This window comes from Mastacembelus armatus, chromosome 18 (assembly GCF_900324485.2).
Source record: "Mastacembelus armatus chromosome 18, fMasArm1.2, whole genome shotgun sequence".
Taxonomy (NCBI): Eukaryota; Metazoa; Chordata; class Actinopteri; order Synbranchiformes; family Mastacembelidae; genus Mastacembelus; species Mastacembelus armatus.
Genome location: NC_046650.1, coordinates 17,005,034 through 17,022,484, shown reverse-complemented (window position 1 = coordinate 17,022,484; position 17,451 = coordinate 17,005,034). Strand labels below are relative to the sequence as shown.

General features: G+C 41.1%; 3 protein-coding genes across 3 annotated transcripts; 1 reads left to right on the top strand and 2 right to left on the bottom strand.

Annotated features, from left to right (window-relative positions):
• The first annotated feature begins 3,741 nt into the window (after positions 1 to 3,741).
• On the top strand, positions 3,742 to 5,797 carry LOC113141495 (ladderlectin-like). Its single transcript, XM_026325943.1, has 5 exons — positions 3,742 to 3,912; positions 4,585 to 4,676; positions 4,837 to 4,968; positions 5,461 to 5,572; positions 5,685 to 5,797. The coding sequence occupies exons 1-5, from the start codon at positions 3,852 to 3,854 to the stop codon at positions 5,750 to 5,752; spliced, it is 465 nt and encodes a 154-aa protein (XP_026181728.1). The 5' UTR covers positions 3,742 to 3,851; the 3' UTR covers positions 5,753 to 5,797.
• Positions 5,798 to 8,004: 2,207 nt separating this feature from the next.
• LOC113141643 (lactose-binding lectin l-2-like) lies at positions 8,005 to 9,524 on the bottom strand. The gene is made up of 3 exons (XM_026326187.2): positions 9,348 to 9,524; positions 8,432 to 8,532; positions 8,005 to 8,271 (listed from the first exon to the last, which is right to left on the bottom strand). The coding sequence occupies exons 1-3, from the start codon at positions 9,406 to 9,408 to the stop codon at positions 8,020 to 8,022; spliced, it is 414 nt and encodes a 137-aa protein (XP_026181972.1). The 5' UTR covers positions 9,409 to 9,524; the 3' UTR covers positions 8,005 to 8,019.
• A 6,616-nt stretch (positions 9,525 to 16,140) lies between these two features.
• On the bottom strand, positions 16,141 to 17,210 carry LOC113141734 (ladderlectin-like). Its single transcript, XM_026326280.2, has 3 exons — positions 17,042 to 17,210; positions 16,481 to 16,569; positions 16,141 to 16,320 (listed from the first exon to the last, which is right to left on the bottom strand). The coding sequence occupies exons 1-3, from the start codon at positions 17,100 to 17,102 to the stop codon at positions 16,156 to 16,158; spliced, it is 315 nt and encodes a 104-aa protein (XP_026182065.1). The 5' UTR covers positions 17,103 to 17,210; the 3' UTR covers positions 16,141 to 16,155.
• Positions 17,211 to 17,451: the final 241 nt, after the last annotated feature.

Below are 17,451 nucleotides of genomic sequence, written 5' to 3'. Positions count from 1 at the left end.
TGTCACAGCTAGAGGATGAGGTTTGCTCTCTTAATCTCTCAGGCTTCCCTTACGATCCAGCTCCCTCCTGGTTTTTTAAAGACGTTTTTCCCTGTGTAGGTAAATTGGTCCTTAACATTATTAACAGTAGTCTATCATCTGGTGTTGTTCCTTCTAATTTCAAACATGTGGTAGTTGCAACAGCTTATAAAGAAGCCTAGTCTTGATCCATCTGTGCTGGCTAACTATAGACCTATTTCTGGACTACCGTTTTTTTTCAAAGGTTTTAGAAAAAGTTGTGTATGCTCAATTGAAAGCGTTTTTGGATGAGCATGAGATCCTAGACATCTTTCAGGCTGGTTTCAAACCACACCACAGAGTCAGCTTTAATTAAAGTTTTTAATGATATTTTCATTTGTTCTGATACTGGCAATTTCGTGGTTCTTATTCTTCTTGATTTATCTGCTGCCTTTGACACAGTTGACCACCACCTTTTGATTTCTCGCCTGCATGATGTTGTAGGTATCCATGGTCTTGCATTGGAGTGGTTTAGATCTTACCTGGCAGATAGAACTTTCTCTGTGGGTCTTGCCAGCTTTGAATCCTCCTCTGCTTGTCTGTCGTCTGGGGTTCCCCAAGGTTCAGTTTTGGGGTCTTTGCTTTTTTCCCTCTACTTGCTTCCTCTGGGTTTCATCTTCAGACAACATGGCATATCGTTCTATTGTTATGCAGATGATGCCCAGGTTTAAAAGGAGGGTTTTTCAATTGCACGTTTGCTCGCATGTCTTGATGACATTAAAGGCTGGATGGCATTAAATTTTCTTCACTTTAATGATGCAAAGACGGAAGTATGCTGGTTGGCTCTAGTGCTTCTAGTGAATCTTCTGGTGTGAATCTAGGCCCCTTGACATCACATCTTAGAGCACTGGTCACTAATTAAGGCTTCAAAATGGACACAGATCTTAAATTTGATAAGCAAAATCCAGTTTTTTCCACTTAAGGCGTTTGCCAAAAATACAACCTCTGAGTCAAGGCAGCACTTTGAGCTAGTAATGCATACCTTTGTTACATCACACCTTGACTATTGTAATGCTCTGTATGTTGGGGTTAGTCAGGCATCCCTTTCACGTCTCCAGCTGGTCCAAAATGCGGTGGCTCGTCTTTTAACTGGAACGCGAAAAAATGGGCTGCCAGTGTCTTTTAGGGTTCATTTTAAGGTTTTATTATTTGTTTGTAAATCTTATAAAAATGCCTTGCCCCATCTTATCTTACTGAACTCCTTCACCATTATACTCCTAGCCGCTCCCTTAGATCAGCCGACCTTTTGCTTCTTGACGTGCCAAAAACAAGGAGGAAGCTCCGTGGAGATAGAGCTTTCTCTATTACTGCCCAAAGGCTGTGGAACAATTTGCCTTTGCACATAAGACAAGCCCCTACATTAGTTATGTTTAAAGTACAACTTAAAATTTGTATACCCAAGCCTTTGGACTGGCGTGATGGATTGATTATGGACTGTTTTTTATTGTTTTATTTTATAAAAATTTCAACCTATTTTTAAAATTCTTATTTTATGTATATTTGTTTCCTGTTTGTTTTGGTGTAGGGCACTTTGTGTCAGCTCTTGCTGTTCTTCAAGTACCTTATGAATAAAATAATAATTATTATTATTATTATTATCATTATCATACCGGCTCAGACGATGCCCAGGTCAACAAGGTCTGCGTCAGGTGCTGGGGAACCAGGGCAGCCTGATATGAAGTGGACAACTGGAACATGACACTCATGGATGAGGGCAGAGAATAGAGAACTGCTGGAACACTACTACATAAGTAATCCCAGGGAAAGGGGTTATATGAAGAGGATGGGGGACATATGGAAACTTGGAAACCCAGGCATGAAGAACTGATCAGCACCAGGAACTGACATGATCCACACCTACTGTCTAAAGAAGCCAACTCCACTCCATGAGAGCCTGGCAGATCAAATGAACCAGCTGCAATAGATGGGACTCACCCTGAATGGATAACTGAAGGAAGGACAGTCTTGATCCTGAAGGACCCCCAAAAGCGAGCAGTCCCATCCAACTACCACCTAATAACCTGTCTCTGCACAACATGGAAGCTCCTGTCAGGCATCATAGTGGCTAATACGAGTAAACACATGGTTGAATACTTGAGCAGGGCCCAGAAAGGAATGGGGAAGAATACCAGGGGGGCAGAACACTGTAAGACCAGACTGACCAACCTGTGCACTGCCTGGATTGATTACAAGAAAGACATCGAAGACATCGACTCACTGATCCACACCACCAGAGACTACAGCAGTGACATTGGAATGTAAATGTACTGGAAGTAAAGCAGCTACAGAGAGTAAAGCAAGTCCTAAGAAGTCAGCTAAATGGAAAGAACAAGGTCCAAGCCATCAACACCTACGCCTTGCTGGGCATCGGATACCCTGCTGGTATAATAAGCTGGCCAAAAGAGGAGATAGAGGCTGCTGATGTCAAGACAAGGAAGCTCCTCACAATGCATGGAGAGTTACACCCCAAATCCAGCATCCTGAGACTGTACACTAAGAGGACGGAAGGAGGTCGAGGACTGGTGAGCATTATAGCCACCATCTGAGAAGAATCACCAAAGATCCATAAGTAGATCAGGAAGATGGCCCAGAGCGATGGAGTATTTAGTGAATATCTCAGACAGCAAAAGCCTGAAGCAGAGGTCTTACTGGAAATTCCGGATTTTATCATAAGGATATTTGATTCTTATTCAAAACTGTTTATTTTCTGTTAATCTGAGACCTAAATTTGTAGATGACAGTTTCCTGCTACTTCACACTGCTCTGAGATTCTGTTGCTTTGTCCTCTAATGGCATTTTTACACAACGTAAAGGTTAATAAAACAGTTTTCACTGAGATATGGCACCACTGTCAGACTGAAAATAACTAGCAGGTCACTAATGTCTGACACCTGACAGTCCATCTTTCTTTGGTTTGACTTGAAACCTGATCAGTGACACCAGTGAGACCAAACAGCCCCATCAGTTACACTGACATCACTTTAGGTAAATGACTGGTTTATAGACAGACAGTCTGACCTGGTTTCAGTTTGGATTGGATTAGTTAGTGCTGACTAACACTGCAGGCCTGTTTGACTTAAGTTCATGTCACTGTCCTGAATTTGCAGCTTTTCCTCCTCCAACAAAGATCCACCATCAGTCCCCCAAACAGCTCCCAGATCATGATGAAAGGTTGGATCAGAGTTTGGTTTTCCTTAAAACTGCCTGTTGACTCAAGGTGATGTTTCATTTGTTCATGCTGATTCTGAGCAGGTGGAATAATAAATATGTTTGTTCAGCATTGTAGCAGGCTAACATGCTGCTAGTGTGAGCAAAAACTACAGCTCCCATCAACATTTACCCAGAAATTCTCCACCAGCTGGGTTTTGTCTTTTATTTACATCCACAACATCAGCAGCAACAATCTGTTTAAAAGGGATTTGAAAGGTTTTTGTTGTATCTCTGCTGCCTACAACTGTCTACACTGTTCAGTCTGACCTGCTGACACGTCTGAACTAATAAACACAGTAAAAGTCACATTAGGACGTTCTTTGATGTTATGGCCTTAAGGTTTGTGGTGTCTCTCTACCGTTTGCACTGGGTGGCTCAAACAGCCGTTATCTGTGAATTTTTTTAATTAATTCAGGGCGTTGCTGAAGAACATTTATAATCAGCAAACAGCTTCACTACATAAATATCAGTGACTCCAACTCCCTGATCATCTGGTGTCTTGTCTTTGACAGGCTGTCAGTCTTTACAGGTCTGTTCCCTACAGAGATATCAGCCTCATCTTTAACATCTGCATCATCTTCACCATGAAGACTCTGATTCTGGCTGCTCTTCTTTGTGCCCTGTTGGCTCTGGACACAGCTCAGCGTGAGTATTACTACACTATATATTGTGTGTATATATGTTTATGGACTAGATATCCAGATGTTATAAATGTATATATTCTGTGGATCAAACCAAATGACTTCTGCGTTAAGTTTCCTAGAGCCCAACACAGATATGAAATGGATCAATATAATGTCTTTCCACCTGTTGTGTCTCTGGAAATGATGCTGACAGGATGTTCTACACAGAGCTGCACTGCCCAAATTCCAACCCAGTCTATTAGAGTTTGTGTTATTGGACTTTGACCACTTTGTTCATCAGAGTTAGATACAACATCCTGCACATTTCCTTCTCTCTGACTTACTTTAAGGCAAACTAAGGGCTTTGTACTTCTTCATACATTAAGACACATCAGAAATAAAACCTGATTATTTCCTTTATGGTCATTTCTGTATTTTCTCACCTTCGTCCAAAGATGCAGCTGTGGACCAAAGGAAACTGTTTAATAATTACAGAGCTTTAATGTGTCAGAGGAAGAGATGCAGTGATACCCTATATAACATATATATATGTATATTCAAGGAGAAAGTGGTTAATTTTACTAGCCCAACACAATGAAGGGAAACAAAGGTAATTGTTAGTATCTTTGTCAGAAACAGGGAGGTTGTTTAAATTCATGAGAAACTCAACATTATGCATTTTGTTTGTTTTTAGCATTTTCCTTTGATTGTCTGGACGTTTGGAGGCCCAGTAAAAATCGTTGCTTCACCTATGTTCCCAAAGCCATGACCTGGGATGATGCTCAGGTAATCAGAGTGATGTGGATTCAGTCCACAATGATTCTACACTGTTTATTTGGTCTGTGTTCACTTTAACATTGGCATCTATTCCTGCCTTGGTGTTTTCCTACTACTCAGCTCATTTTGCTTCTTTACTGACTCCACTGTCTGTTTATCTGCACTGTAGAAAAACTGTCTTCGTCAGGGCGGATGGCTTGCATCTGTGCGTGATGCTGAGGAGTATGCAGTGATTCAGAAAGTGATCACTGACGCTAAAGGGACTGGATTCACATGGGTTGGAGGCCATGATGTTACAGAGGTAAATTCACACAGTCTGACAGATAAATACTCAGCTGATATTGGCTTTGTCCTAATGTCATATTGTCACCATCACAATGAACAGCCTACATTACCCACAATGCAACTGGCCTGCTGACAACAATGGACATGTGTTATGGTAGAAGCTGCTAATGTTGATTCTCCTTCCTCATTGTCAAACTTCAGTCCAAACCAACACTGACTCAGATCAGACACTCAGTCATTTTATCAGATGTCATGAAGTTCTTCTTTAAAGAACAACTATTGAATTCTCTTTCTGCACTGTTCACATAATCACTGACTCTTGGTGACTGATGTTGACACATAACAACTAATTCATGGCTTTGTAGCTCAAACCAGCCTGAATGTGTCTCTCCTGACTTATTCTGTGTCCCCTCCATCAACCCTAAACACAGTCAGTGTCCTGTGGTTGGATTTGTCTTCATCAGACACTGAAACACGTCACTACATTTGATTCTCTTCTGTTTTATAGGAGGGCAAGTGGAAATGGACTGATGGAACACCTTTCAAATACACAAACTGGCGTCCTGGACAACCTGACAACTGGAAGGGTAATGAGGACTGTCTACACATTTTTACTGAAGGTAAATCACCAAAATGTCACTATAATAAAAAAAACCATATTAACGTGAAAGTCTCAGGTCTCAGGTCTTGGTCTGTAGCACTGACTGACTCACATGTTGTTGGTACTTACAGGTAGATGGTTCTGGAATGATCTGGACTGTCAGACTCCTCTCCCATCTGTCTGTGCCAAGAACATGTGATGATCCCAGGTCTGATCCAGAGGCATGAAATCCCTGTGAAAAGCACAAACACTGGTGGAGGTGTGTTTGTCTTTGCATACTCTCACATTTTGTGCCATCAGTCTCATAGAACCTGAATTCTACTGTATCTCATTTGACATCTTCTATCATATCCAGTATATATCATCTGTTTCTTTTCTATGGCTGTAACGCTACTGAAGGAAGGAAGAGACAAGTAACATAAACAGGAGCTGGACTGTCTCTGAGGTTTTGTGCCTTTAATAAGAGCAGACTGAATGTGTTATGGAAAGAATGCTTTGAGCTCCACTTTATTCTGAACTGTCCTTTCTCCTTTAGAGCAAAAATAAAAATGTCAAGCATTAAATCAATGTGGTCTATGACTCTATGTTATAGCTCCTGTTCTGTCAAAATCCTCTACTATAATACTGAACATAATGACAAATGATTCCAAACCTGTTCAACTGTGAACTGTAACTATGGTGTTAAACAGTTTTCAGGTCAGCATAAATATCACACTGACATGTAAGGCCACAGCCTCCTAGAGTACAGCCATAAAACCACCACATGGCACTGAGGCCAACTTTATAATAAAAGCTGTATTGATGCTGATTTAGCTTCAGCATGTATGTTGTTGTACCTGCTGTACAGCCTGCAGTACACGCACCTGTCCACACGACGTCACTGTGTTAACTTCATCAGGGGGAAATATCCAACTACAGAGGAAGAGAAACACACAGATGAAGATGTTGAGATCACTGATGTTGAGTAAACTTTTTCTGTTATGGAAATTTGCACAAGCTCATGAAGAGGAAAACTTCCATCACATTTATAATGCCTTTCCACGAAGACAGACTCAGTGTCTCTGGTCCAACAACGCCCTGGATCAGTTTCACATGTCGCCCAAAGCTGATCTGCCCCCTGCTCATTACAAACAGTCAGAGCAAACTTTAATGTCGCCTGACAGGAAATAAATAAAAAGTTCAATAACATGTTAAAACAGCAGGAACCGTTTCTCCAGTCAGGACATGTGTTGGCAGAGACTAGAGGCTAAAGACTTTTTGACCTATTGATTGATTGAGTGATTGATTTATTGATTTGTGAACTGAAGTCGTGTGAAGACGTGTTTACTGGACATGAGTAATTCCACCTGGATTCTAACCGTGAAGAGGGACAGCTTTGGAACAGCAGCTGGACACATTTTTAACACAAACAGTAACAAAGACATTTCTTCACACATTTAAATCTAATTTTCAAATGTTTGATCTTTTTTTCTGTTTCAAAACCAGATTTGACACGTTTTAAATGGATTTTTAAGCTTTGAAATCCAACTGTCAATCTTACCGATTGTGGTCTGGGTTTCACTTTTTAAACATGACGCTGTTTCTTTGACTTTCTGTAGAAAAAGAAATGTTACATGTACTTTACTGGTAGAAAAATCCCTAATAAACAGGATTACATGGGAAGGCAAATCCTTTTGTTTTACTCTTTGTCAAAGTCACTTTTAGACATAAGCAAGTGTGATGCAAGAAGGAGATTATCTGTAGCACAAACAGGATCCACAAACACAGAGCAGGTGGTTTCAATACTTTTATTTTGTTTGTGCTTTTCACAGGGATTTCATGACTCTGGATCAGACCTGGGATCAGAACAGCCTCTTAGAGCAGACAGATGGGTTACCACGGTTACAGTCTCCATCATCCCAGAGCTTCTTAGCTGTAAGTACCAACAACATGTGAGTCAGTCAGTGCTACAGACCAAGACCTGAGACTGTCTATTGAGGCCATGGTCACATCAGTATATAGACAGATTGTCTATTACCAAAGTTTGGTGAGTTACCTCCGAAGTTCATTTGAATGCAGTTCTGATTGCCATCCTTGTTATCAGGCTGTCCAGGAGACCAGGTTGTGTATCTGAAAGGTGTTCCATCAGCCCAGAACCATGAACCCTTCCGGAACAACAGAACGGCGTAGTATTTTGTATTGCAGCAATCTGACAGGTCTACCTAGACTGCAGCTAGATAGCTAATGAGACACACACACTACCTCTTTGTGTTTGATGACTGTACACAAACTGTACATGACCATATTCTCCTTTATTAGCTGCACAATTCAGCATAACAAACTCACTCTCCCTACAGGCCCCCATCATCAGGGAGGTCCCTCCCACAACAATCCTCCACACTTACGGTGCCACTAACCCATCTCCCCAAAACACGACACACATGCTCCCAAACCCCTGTATTAACTCCAGAACACACAATGAACAGTTCACAACCAGAACACACACAGTAGAACAATAGAACAGATAAGGTAACCAGCCAGTTTTCCTTTACCCAGGGTGCTTTGCTCCAGGCATCCCCCTGTGGTTGATGTATAGTCAGTGGTGATGTACGGTGTCCCAGCATGCATAGTGTAACTTGGCTGGCTGGCACAGACATACAGCCTCACATTCTGAATAGCCCCATATTCGTCTTTGTCACGCACAGATGCAAGGTTTCCACCCAGGGACTGGCAGTTTTTCTACAGTGCAGATAAACAGACAGTGGAGTCAGTAAAGAAGCAAAATGAGCTGAGTAGTAGGAAAACACCAAGGCAGGAATAGATGCCAGTGTTAAAGTGAACACAGACCAAATAAACAGTGTAGAATCATTGTGGACTGAATCCACATCACTCTGATTACCTGAGCATCAGGCCAGGACGTGACTTTGGGAACATAGAAGAAGCAACGGTCTTTGTACTCAGTCCAACCAGAGGGACAAGCTGGTTTGTCTCCACACTGGCCTGAAGAGAAGCAAAGAAAAACACACATTATTGAGTTTGCATTGAAGTTAAACCTCTTCCATGTATCCCAGAAAGACGCTGTTCATGAATTTTTCACTTCCATGTTTGTTGTTTTGGGGCAGCACCTTTGATGAAAGTGATAAAATAGAGAAATGACCATAAAGACAATTCAGGACGTATTTCATGTTTTATAGAAGTACTGTATGAAGTATAAATCCATTTGGTGCCTTGAAGTGATTCAACAGGTAGAAGTGTGCAGTATAATTTGTAGTAAATTCATGGGGTCAGGTAAACTTCAGAGGTCTAACTCTTACAGAGTGTTAAAACTCCAATAACAGAATCTCTACATTTTATAGTTGGGGTCAATGAGGCATCAACCAGAAGTAACGTTTCATTTTCTTGAGCAGAGAACTGAATCTTGTACAAGTGTTAGGAACTTTAGTTCATGGATGGATTACTGAACATGTCTGTCTCAGCAGGTTCTCAGGGGCCCAGAGTGTCTCAGGGGCCCCTAGACCAGAGAACCATAATGGGGCTGTTAGCCTTTCATTAGAAAGTCAATGAAATTACTAAAAAACTTACAAAAATCCACAAACTGAGGAAAAATTGATTTACAGAAACTAAAATGAGAGAAAACCACTATAAAATAATTCTAAAATTTTTATTTATAGTATAATTTCTGAAAACATACTTTACTTTTTGTGCCTAAAACTTACACAGTGCTGTACATACAATACATGCATATATGTGTTTTACATGAATATGAATTATATTTTCATATACACACAGGGTGCAGGATAAACCACAATACTCACCCTGAGCTGTGTCCAGAGCCAACAGGGCACAAAGAAGAGCAGCCAGAATCAGAGTCTTCATGGTGAAGATGATGCAGATGTTAAAGATGAGGCTGATATCTCTGTAGGGAACAGACCTGTAAAGACTGACAGCCTGTCAAAGACAAGACACCAGATGATCAGGGAGTTGGAGTCTCTGGTATTTATGTAGTGAGGCTGTTTGCTGAGCAATAATCTTCTTCAGCAAGGCCCTGAATTAATTTCACAGTTTCCCAGATGCCACTCTTTGAGCCACCCAGTGAAGCACCAATAAGTAAATAAGTATCAAAATAATAAATATTCTATTATGTCTTGAGGGGAAACATTTTATGACTTTTATTCAGTGTTTATTAATTCAGCCATGTGGGTTCTTTACATGGTTCTTCAGGACAGCACTTCCAGATACCACTTGGAGGAATTCTCTACAGTGTCTCCTGTGGCCTCAAAACTCTGGAGCTTCACAAGACCTACTGGAGGTCTAAGGGTTGTTCTGAGATTAGAAGGTTATATTGCATCTTCCTTGAATTTAACCAAACATTATCCCAGAGGAGGAAAAGCTGCAAATTAAGGAAAGTTGACTTAAGTCAAACAGGCCTGCAGTGTTAGTCAGCACTAACTAATCCAATCCAAACTGAAACCAGGTCAGACTGTCTGTCTATAAACCAGTCATTTACCTAAAGTGATGTCAGTGTAACTGATGGGGCTGTTTGGTCTCACTGGTGTCACTGATCAGGTTTCAAGTCAAACCAAAGAAAGATGGACTGTCAGGTGTCAGACATTAGTGACCTGCTAGTTATTTTCAGTCTGACAGTGGTGCCATATCTCAGTGAAAACTCCTTTATTAACCTTTACGTTGTGTAAAAATGTCATTAGAGGACAAAGCAACAGAATCTCAGAGCAGTGTGAAATAGCATGAAACTGTCATCTACAAATGTAGGTCTCAGATTAACAGAAAATACACAGGTTTGAATAAAAAAAAAATCAAACATCCTTATGATAAAATCAGGAATTTCCAGTAAGACCTCTGCTTCAGGCTTTTGCTGTCTGAGATATTCACTAAATACTCCATCGCTCTGGGCCATCTTCCTGATCTACTTATGGATCTTTGGTGGTTCTTCTCAGATGGTGTCTATAATGCTCACCAGTCCTCGACCTCCTTCCGTCCTCTTAGTGTACAGTCTCAGGATGCTGGATTTGGGGTGAAACTCTCCATGCATTGTGAGGAGCTTCCTTGTCTTGACATCAGCAGCCTCTATCTCCTCTTTTGGCCAGCTTATTATACCAGCGGGGTATCCGATGCCCGGCAAGGCGTAGGTGTTGATGGCTTGGACCTTGTTCTTCCCATTTAGCTGACTTCTTAGGACTTGCTTTACTCTCTGTAGCTGCTTTACTTCCAGTACATTTACATTCCAATGTCACTGCTGTAGTCTCTGGTGGTGTGGATCAGTGAGTCGATGTCTTCGATGTCTTTCTTGTAATCAATCCAGGCAGTGCACAGGTTGGTCAGTCTGGTCTTACAGTGTTCTGCCCCCCTGGTGTTCTTCCCCATTCCTTTCTGGGCCCTGCTCAAGTATTCAGCCATGTGTTTACTCATATTAGCCACTATGATGCCTGACAGGAGTTTCCATGTTGTGCAGAGACAGGTTATTGGATGGTAGTTGGATGGGACTGCTCGCTTTTGGGGGTCCTTCAGGATCAAGACTGTCCTTCCTTCAGTTATCCATTCAGGGTGAGTCCCATCTATTGCAGCTGGTTCATTTGATCTGCCAGGCTTTCATGGAGTGGAGTTGGCTTCTTTAGACAGTAGGTGTGGATCATGTCAGTTCCTGGTGCTGCTCAGTTCTTCATGCCTGGGTTTCCAAGTTTCCATATGTCCCACATCGTCTTCATATAACCCCTTTCCCTGGGATTACTTATGTAGTAGTGTTCCAGCAGTTCTCTATTCTCTGCCCTCGTCCATGAGTGTCGTGTTCCAGTAGCCCACTTCATATCAAGCTGCCCTGGTTCCCCATCATCTGACACAGACCTTGTTGACCCAGGCAACGTCTGAGCCGGTATAATAATAATAATAATAATACTTTTATTTATAAGGCGCTTTAAGAAGAGCAAAAGCTGACACAAATTGTCGTACACCAAAACAAACAGGAAACAAATATACATAAAATAATAATTTTAAAAATAGGTTAAAAGTTTTATAAAATAAAACAAAAAACAGTGCATAATCAATCCATCACACCGGTCCATAGGCTTGGGTATGCAAATAGGTTTTGAGTTGTACTTTGAACATAACTAATGTAGGGGATTGTCTTATGTGCAAAGGCAAATTGTTCCACAGCCTTGGGGCAGCAATAGAGAAAGCTCTATCTCCACGGAGCTTCCTCCTTGTTTTAGGCAGAAGCAGGAGGTCGGCTGATCTAAGGGAGCGGCTAGGAGTATAAGGGTGAAAGAGTTCAGTAAGATAAGATGGGGCAAGGCTATTTAAAGATTTAAAAACAAATAAAACCAGCTGGAGACATGAAAGGGATGCCTGACTAACCCCAACATACAGTGCATTACAATAGTCAAGCCGTGATGTAACAAAGGCATGCATTACTTGCTCAAAGTGCTGCCTTGACACTAGAGGTCGTAGTTTTGGCAAACGCCTTAAGTGGAAAAAACTGGATTTTACCACCGCACCAATTTGCTTATCAAATTTAAGGTCCGTGTCCATTTTGAAGCCTTAATTAGTGACCAGTGGTCTAAGATGTGATGTCAAGGGGCCTAGATTCACACCAGAAGATTCACTGAAAGCACTAGAACCAACCAGCATTACTTCCAACTTTGCCTCATTAAAGTGAAGAAAATTTAATGCCATCCAGGCTTTAAAGTGATCAAGACATCCAAGCAAACGTGCAATTGGAAAACCCTCCTTTTGCTTCAACGGAAAATAAACCTGGGTATCATCTGCATAATGATGGAACGATATGCCATGTTGTCTGAAGATGAAACCCAGAGGAAGCAAGTAGAGGGAAAAAAGCAAAGGCCCCAAAACTGAACCCTGGGGAACCCCAGAGGACAGATGAGCAGAGGATTCAAAGCTGGCAAGACCTACGGAGAACGTTCTAGCTGCCAGGTAAACCATCTAAACCTCTCCAATGCAAGACCACAGATACCTACAACGTCATGCAGGCGAGAAATCAAAATGTGGTGGTCAATTGTGTCAGTGGCAGCCGATAAATCAAGAAGAATAAGAACCACGAAACAGCCAGTATCAGAACAAGTGAAAATATCATTAAAAACTTTAAAGCTGACTCTGTGGTGTGGTTTGAAACCAGACTGAAAGATGTCTAGGATCTCATGCTCATCCAAAAACGCTTTCAATTGAGCATACACAACTTTTTCTAAAACCTTTTAAAAAAAAAAACGGTAGTCCAGAAATAGGTCCATAGTTAGCCAGCACAGATGGATCAAGACTATGTTTCTTTATAAGCAGTTGCAACTACTGCATGTTTGAAATTACTGTTAACACCAGATGATAGACTACTGTTAATAATGTTAAGGACCAATTTGCCTACACGGAAAATCTTCTTTAAAAAACCAGGGGGGAGCTGGATCGCGAGGGGAGCCTGAGGGATTAAGAGAGCCAACCACATCCTCTAGCTGTGACATAGATATTGGTTGGAACTGAACAATTCCTGTGTGTCCGGTTTCGGGAATTATTTAATTTTAGGCCCAATGATGCACCCACTCATGTACTCAGGGTTCAAAACAAGACTTAATTTAACTGAACTAGGCAAAACAGGAAACAAAACACTTGGCTAAGTGGGGATGGGTCAAGGCAGGGAAACAAGGACATGAAACATGAACATGGAACGAAGACATGGACACCAGGGAACAAGGCATGAGGGTCTGGGTCACACACACCTGGGGAGACGCACCAGACCACACAGACACATGAACACAAGAAGGGAGTGAAGGCATGAGGTAGTCTGGGTCACACACACATTGAGGGAGACACACCAGACTACACAGAACAAGAACATGGAACACAGGGAATCAAGGCATGGAAACAAGGACATGAAAAATGACAAGAGACAAAGACACATGAACAGAGGACATGGGAAAAAGACCAGAAAACTAATACAAAAAGAAGCAGAATACTTAACTTAAACCTGGAGGAACAAAAGGTAGTCCATGATCAAAATTCCAAAAAAAAACGCAAGTGTATCAGCTGGATTCAAAAGAATGTATTAACAGACAACCTGGCCACTAAACTGTGGCTCAACAAAAGCATATAAAGGAAAAGGAACAAACAAGGAACAGGTGAAAACAATAACTAATTAGGTCAAAGTAAAGTGAACAAAATAAAACAAAAACCAGTTCCTGTCAGGATCCTACAAAATAAAAGAAACATAAAGTCAAAAAACGCGAATCCTGACACTGTGTTTCTATGGCTCATTTTTGTAATGAGGTAGGCCAGTAGCGTTAAGGACCTTGCCTAAGGGCCCACACTAGTGGCACCCTGGTCAGGACTTCATTGACTCCCTGTAAAATACAGAATAGAATTTAAAATGCTTCTCCTCACATACGAAATCCCTTCAAGATCAAGCTCCTTCATACCTTAAAGACCTCATAGTAGACCCCCCCCCCTTTCCCTTCCCTTCCCCTCCCCTCTCTTCCTCTTCTCCCACCTCATGTATATTCCACCATTGAATGTTACTAACCTTGTGCTCTCTCTCTCCCCTAGTTTGTGCTCTCTCCCTCTCTCTCTCTGTTCTCTCTGTACCTTCTGCAGGTGTCCCTGGTCCTGGAGCTGTATATTGCTGATGTGCAGTTACTGGCCCCACCAACCTGCAGTGTCTATTTGTTGTTTATTGTTGCTGTTCTTTTCTCTCTCCTCTATCCACTCACCACAACCAGTCGAGGCAGGTGGCCGCCCAAACTGAGCCAGGTTCTGCTGGAGGTTTTTTCTTCTGTTAAAGGGAGTTTTTCCTCTCCACTGTCACCAAGTGCTGCTCATAAGGGATTTGTTGGGTTTTTAGTTTTACTTTTTGTAAAGTGCCTTGAGATGATTTGTATTGTGATTTGGTGCTGTACAAATAAAATTGAATCGAATTGAATTGAATGGGGAGCAGGTGTGTTAAATTTGGTGTTATTGCTCTCAGTCTCTCATACTGGTCACTGGAAGTGAGACCTTGTAACACTAACAGGTCACCTGACACCGGGGAGGGAAAATGCCTAATTGGGCCGAATTTGGACATTTTCACTTAGGGGTGTACTCACTTTTGTTACTAGCGTTTTAGACATTAATGGCAGTGTGTTGAGTTATTTTGAGGAGACAGCAAATTTACAGTTTTACAAGCTGTACACTCACTACTTTACATTGTAGCAAAGTGTCATTTCTTCAGTGTTGTCACATGAAAAGATATAATAAATTATTTACAAAAATGTGAGGGGTGGACTCACTTCTGTCAGATACTGTATAAAGTTGTACTGGTTGAGACTTGAACTGTCTGAAGGACTATTGTTATTAGGCCATCAGCTCATGTCAAAGGCCACTGGAGGTCCTGTACTAGAACTGTTCTGTGTATCTAGAAAAACATTTATTTGAATGAAGTCAAAGAACCTTGGAGCACTAGTCAACACTATGATGAAGGAGCCATAAAACACAGACCAACTGGTTTCAATGCTGATAGACTTTTATTTTGACATGAGCCAAGAAAGAAGAGTCAGACTGCAGAATAAAGTGGAGCTCAAAGCATTCTTTCCATAACACATTCAGTCTGCTCTTATTAAAGGCACAAAACCTCAGAGACAGTCCAGCTCCTGTTTATGTTACTTGTCTCTTCCTTCCTTCAGTAGCGTTACAGCCATAGAAAAGAAACAGATGATATATACTGGATATGATAGAAGATGTCAAATGAGATACAGTAGAATTCAGGTTCTATGAGACTGATGGCACAAAATGTGAGAGTATGCAAAGACAAACACACCTCCACCAGTGTTTGTGCTTTTCACAGGGATTTCATGCCTCTGGATCAGACCTGGGATCCTTAATAGTTTCTGACACAGACAGATGGGAGAGGAGTCTTACAGTCCAGATCATCCCAGAATCTTCTACCTGTAAGTACCAACAACATGTGAGTCAGTCAGTGCTACAGACCAAGACCTGAGACCTGAGACGTTCACGTTAATATGGTTTGTTTTATTATAGTGACATTTTGGTGATTTACCTTCAGTAAAAATGTGTAGACAGTTCTCATTGCCCTGATAGTTGTCAGGTTGTCCAATACCCCAGTTTGAGAAGTTAAAAGGTGTTCCATCAGTCCATCTCCATTTGCCCTCCTATAAACCAGAAGAGAATCAAATGTAGTGACGTGTTTCAGTGTCTGATGAAGACAAATCCAACCACAGGACACTGACTGTGTTTAGGGTTGATGGAGGGGACACAGAATAAGTCAGGAGAGACACATTCAGGCTGGTTTGAGCTACAAAGCCATGAATTAGTTGTTATGTGTCAACATCAGTCACCAAGAGTCAGTGATTATGTGAACAGTGCAGAAAGAGAATTCAATAGTTGTTCTTTAAAGAAGAACTTCATGACATCTGATAAAATGACTGAGTGTCTGATCTGAGTCAGTGTTGGTTTGGACTGAAGTTTGACAATGAGGAAGGAGAATCAACATTAGCAGCTTCTACCATAACACATGTCCATTGTTGTCAGCAGTCCAGTTGCATTGTGGGTAATGTAGGCTGATCATTGTGATGGTGACAATGTGACATTAGGACAAAGCCAATATCAGCTGAGTATTTATCTGTTAGACTGAACTGGTGAATAGTTTACCTGTTGTGCATTAGTGCCTCCAATCCAGGCTGGTCCAGTCCCTTTCACGATATAAATCACATTCTGAACCACTTGATAATCAATGTCATGGTGCACAGATGCAAGGTTTCCACCCAGTGACTGGCAGTTTTTCTACAGTGCAGATAAACAGACAGTGGAGTCAGTAAAGAAGCAAAATGAGCTGAGTAGTAGGAAAACACCAAGGCAGGAAAAGATGCCAGTGTTAAAGTGAACACAGACCAAATAAACAGTGTAGAATCATTGTGGACTGAATCCACATCACTCTGATTACCTCAGCATCAGGCCAGGTCATGGCTCTAGGAACAAAGATGAAGCAACGACCATAACTTAGTGTCCAACCACGAGGACACCTGTTCTGTCCTAAAGACAAGCCCCAAGAAATGAACATATTTATATAAATAAGTTATGTGTGTGTGTGTGTGGTGGAAATGACACAACCTTATATTTACATGAAAATCTAGTCCGACTTCTTTTGAGTTTGGACTTCATCATAGTGTTGACTAGTGCTCCAAGGTTCTTTGACTTTATTCAAATAAATGTTTTTCTAGATACACAGAACAGTTCTAGTACAGGACCTCCAGTGGCCTTTGACATGAGTTGATCTTTACATATATATATATATATATATATATATATATATATATATATATATAGATACACAACAGGATTTACATTTGAATGTAAAGCTGCAATATATAATATATACTCTAGATATATTTGTTCTGTTCAACAATGGATTGTTGCTAAAAGAGACTAATATTCCATTGCAGCTTATAGTCTATATATATATATACATTTATAATTTCTGGATATATAGTGTAGTAATACTCACCCTGAGCTGTGTCCAGAGCCAACAGGGCACAAAGAAGAGCAGCCAGAATCAGAGTCTTCATGGTGAAGATGATGCAGATGTTAAAGATGAGGCTGATATCTCTGTAGGGAACAGACCTGTAAAGACTGACAGCCTGTCAAAGACAAGACACCAGATGATCAGGGAGTTGGAGTCTCTGGTATTTATGTAGTGAAGCTGTTTGCTGATAATAAATGTTTTTCAGGAACGCCCCTAATTTATTTTAAAGTTTCACAGATCCTTCTGTGCAAACACCATTTAAAAAATGGTAATTATTTTATGTCTCAGGGGATAAACATTATGTTTCCTGAGCTAAAATCCAAAACAGTCCAATGAGAGACAGAACATCACAAACCTTAAGGCCATAACGTCAAAGAACGTCCTAATGTGAC

Bases quoted from the DNA above. Each gene is read 5' to 3' on its own strand.
- LOC113141734 (XM_026326280.2), bottom strand. From the start codon at position 17,102: ATGAAGACTCTGATTCTGGCTGCTCTTCTTTGTGCCCTGTTGGCTCTG. The intron at 16,570-17,041 runs GTGAGTATTACT...GCTTGTCTTTAG, and splicing joins GGCTCTGGACACAGCTCAGG to GACAGAACAGGTGTCCTCGT. The intron at 16,321-16,480 runs GTAATCAGAGTG...TCTGCACTGTAG, and splicing joins TGACCTGGCCTGATGCTGAG to AAAAACTGCCAGTCACTGGG.
- LOC113141495 (XM_026325943.1), top strand. From the start codon at position 3,852: ATGAAGACTCTGATTCTGGCTGCTCTTCTTTGTGCCCTGTTGGCTCTG. The intron at 3,913-4,584 runs GTGAGTATTACT...GTTTGTTTTTAG, and splicing joins GGCTCTGGACACAGCTCAGC to CATTTTCCTTTGATTGTCTG. The intron at 4,969-5,460 runs GTAAATTCACAC...TCTGTTTTATAG, and splicing joins GAGGCCATGATGTTACAGAG to GAGGGCAAGTGGAAATGGAC.
- LOC113141643 (XM_026326187.2), bottom strand. From the start codon at position 9,408: ATGAAGACTCTGATTCTGGCTGCTCTTCTTTGTGCCCTGTTGGCTCTG. The intron at 8,533-9,347 runs GTGAGTATTGTG...GCTTCTCTTCAG, and splicing joins GGCTCTGGACACAGCTCAGG to GCCAGTGTGGAGACAAACCA. The intron at 8,272-8,431 runs GTAATCAGAGTG...TCTGCACTGTAG, and splicing joins CGTCCTGGCCTGATGCTCAG to AAAAACTGCCAGTCCCTGGG.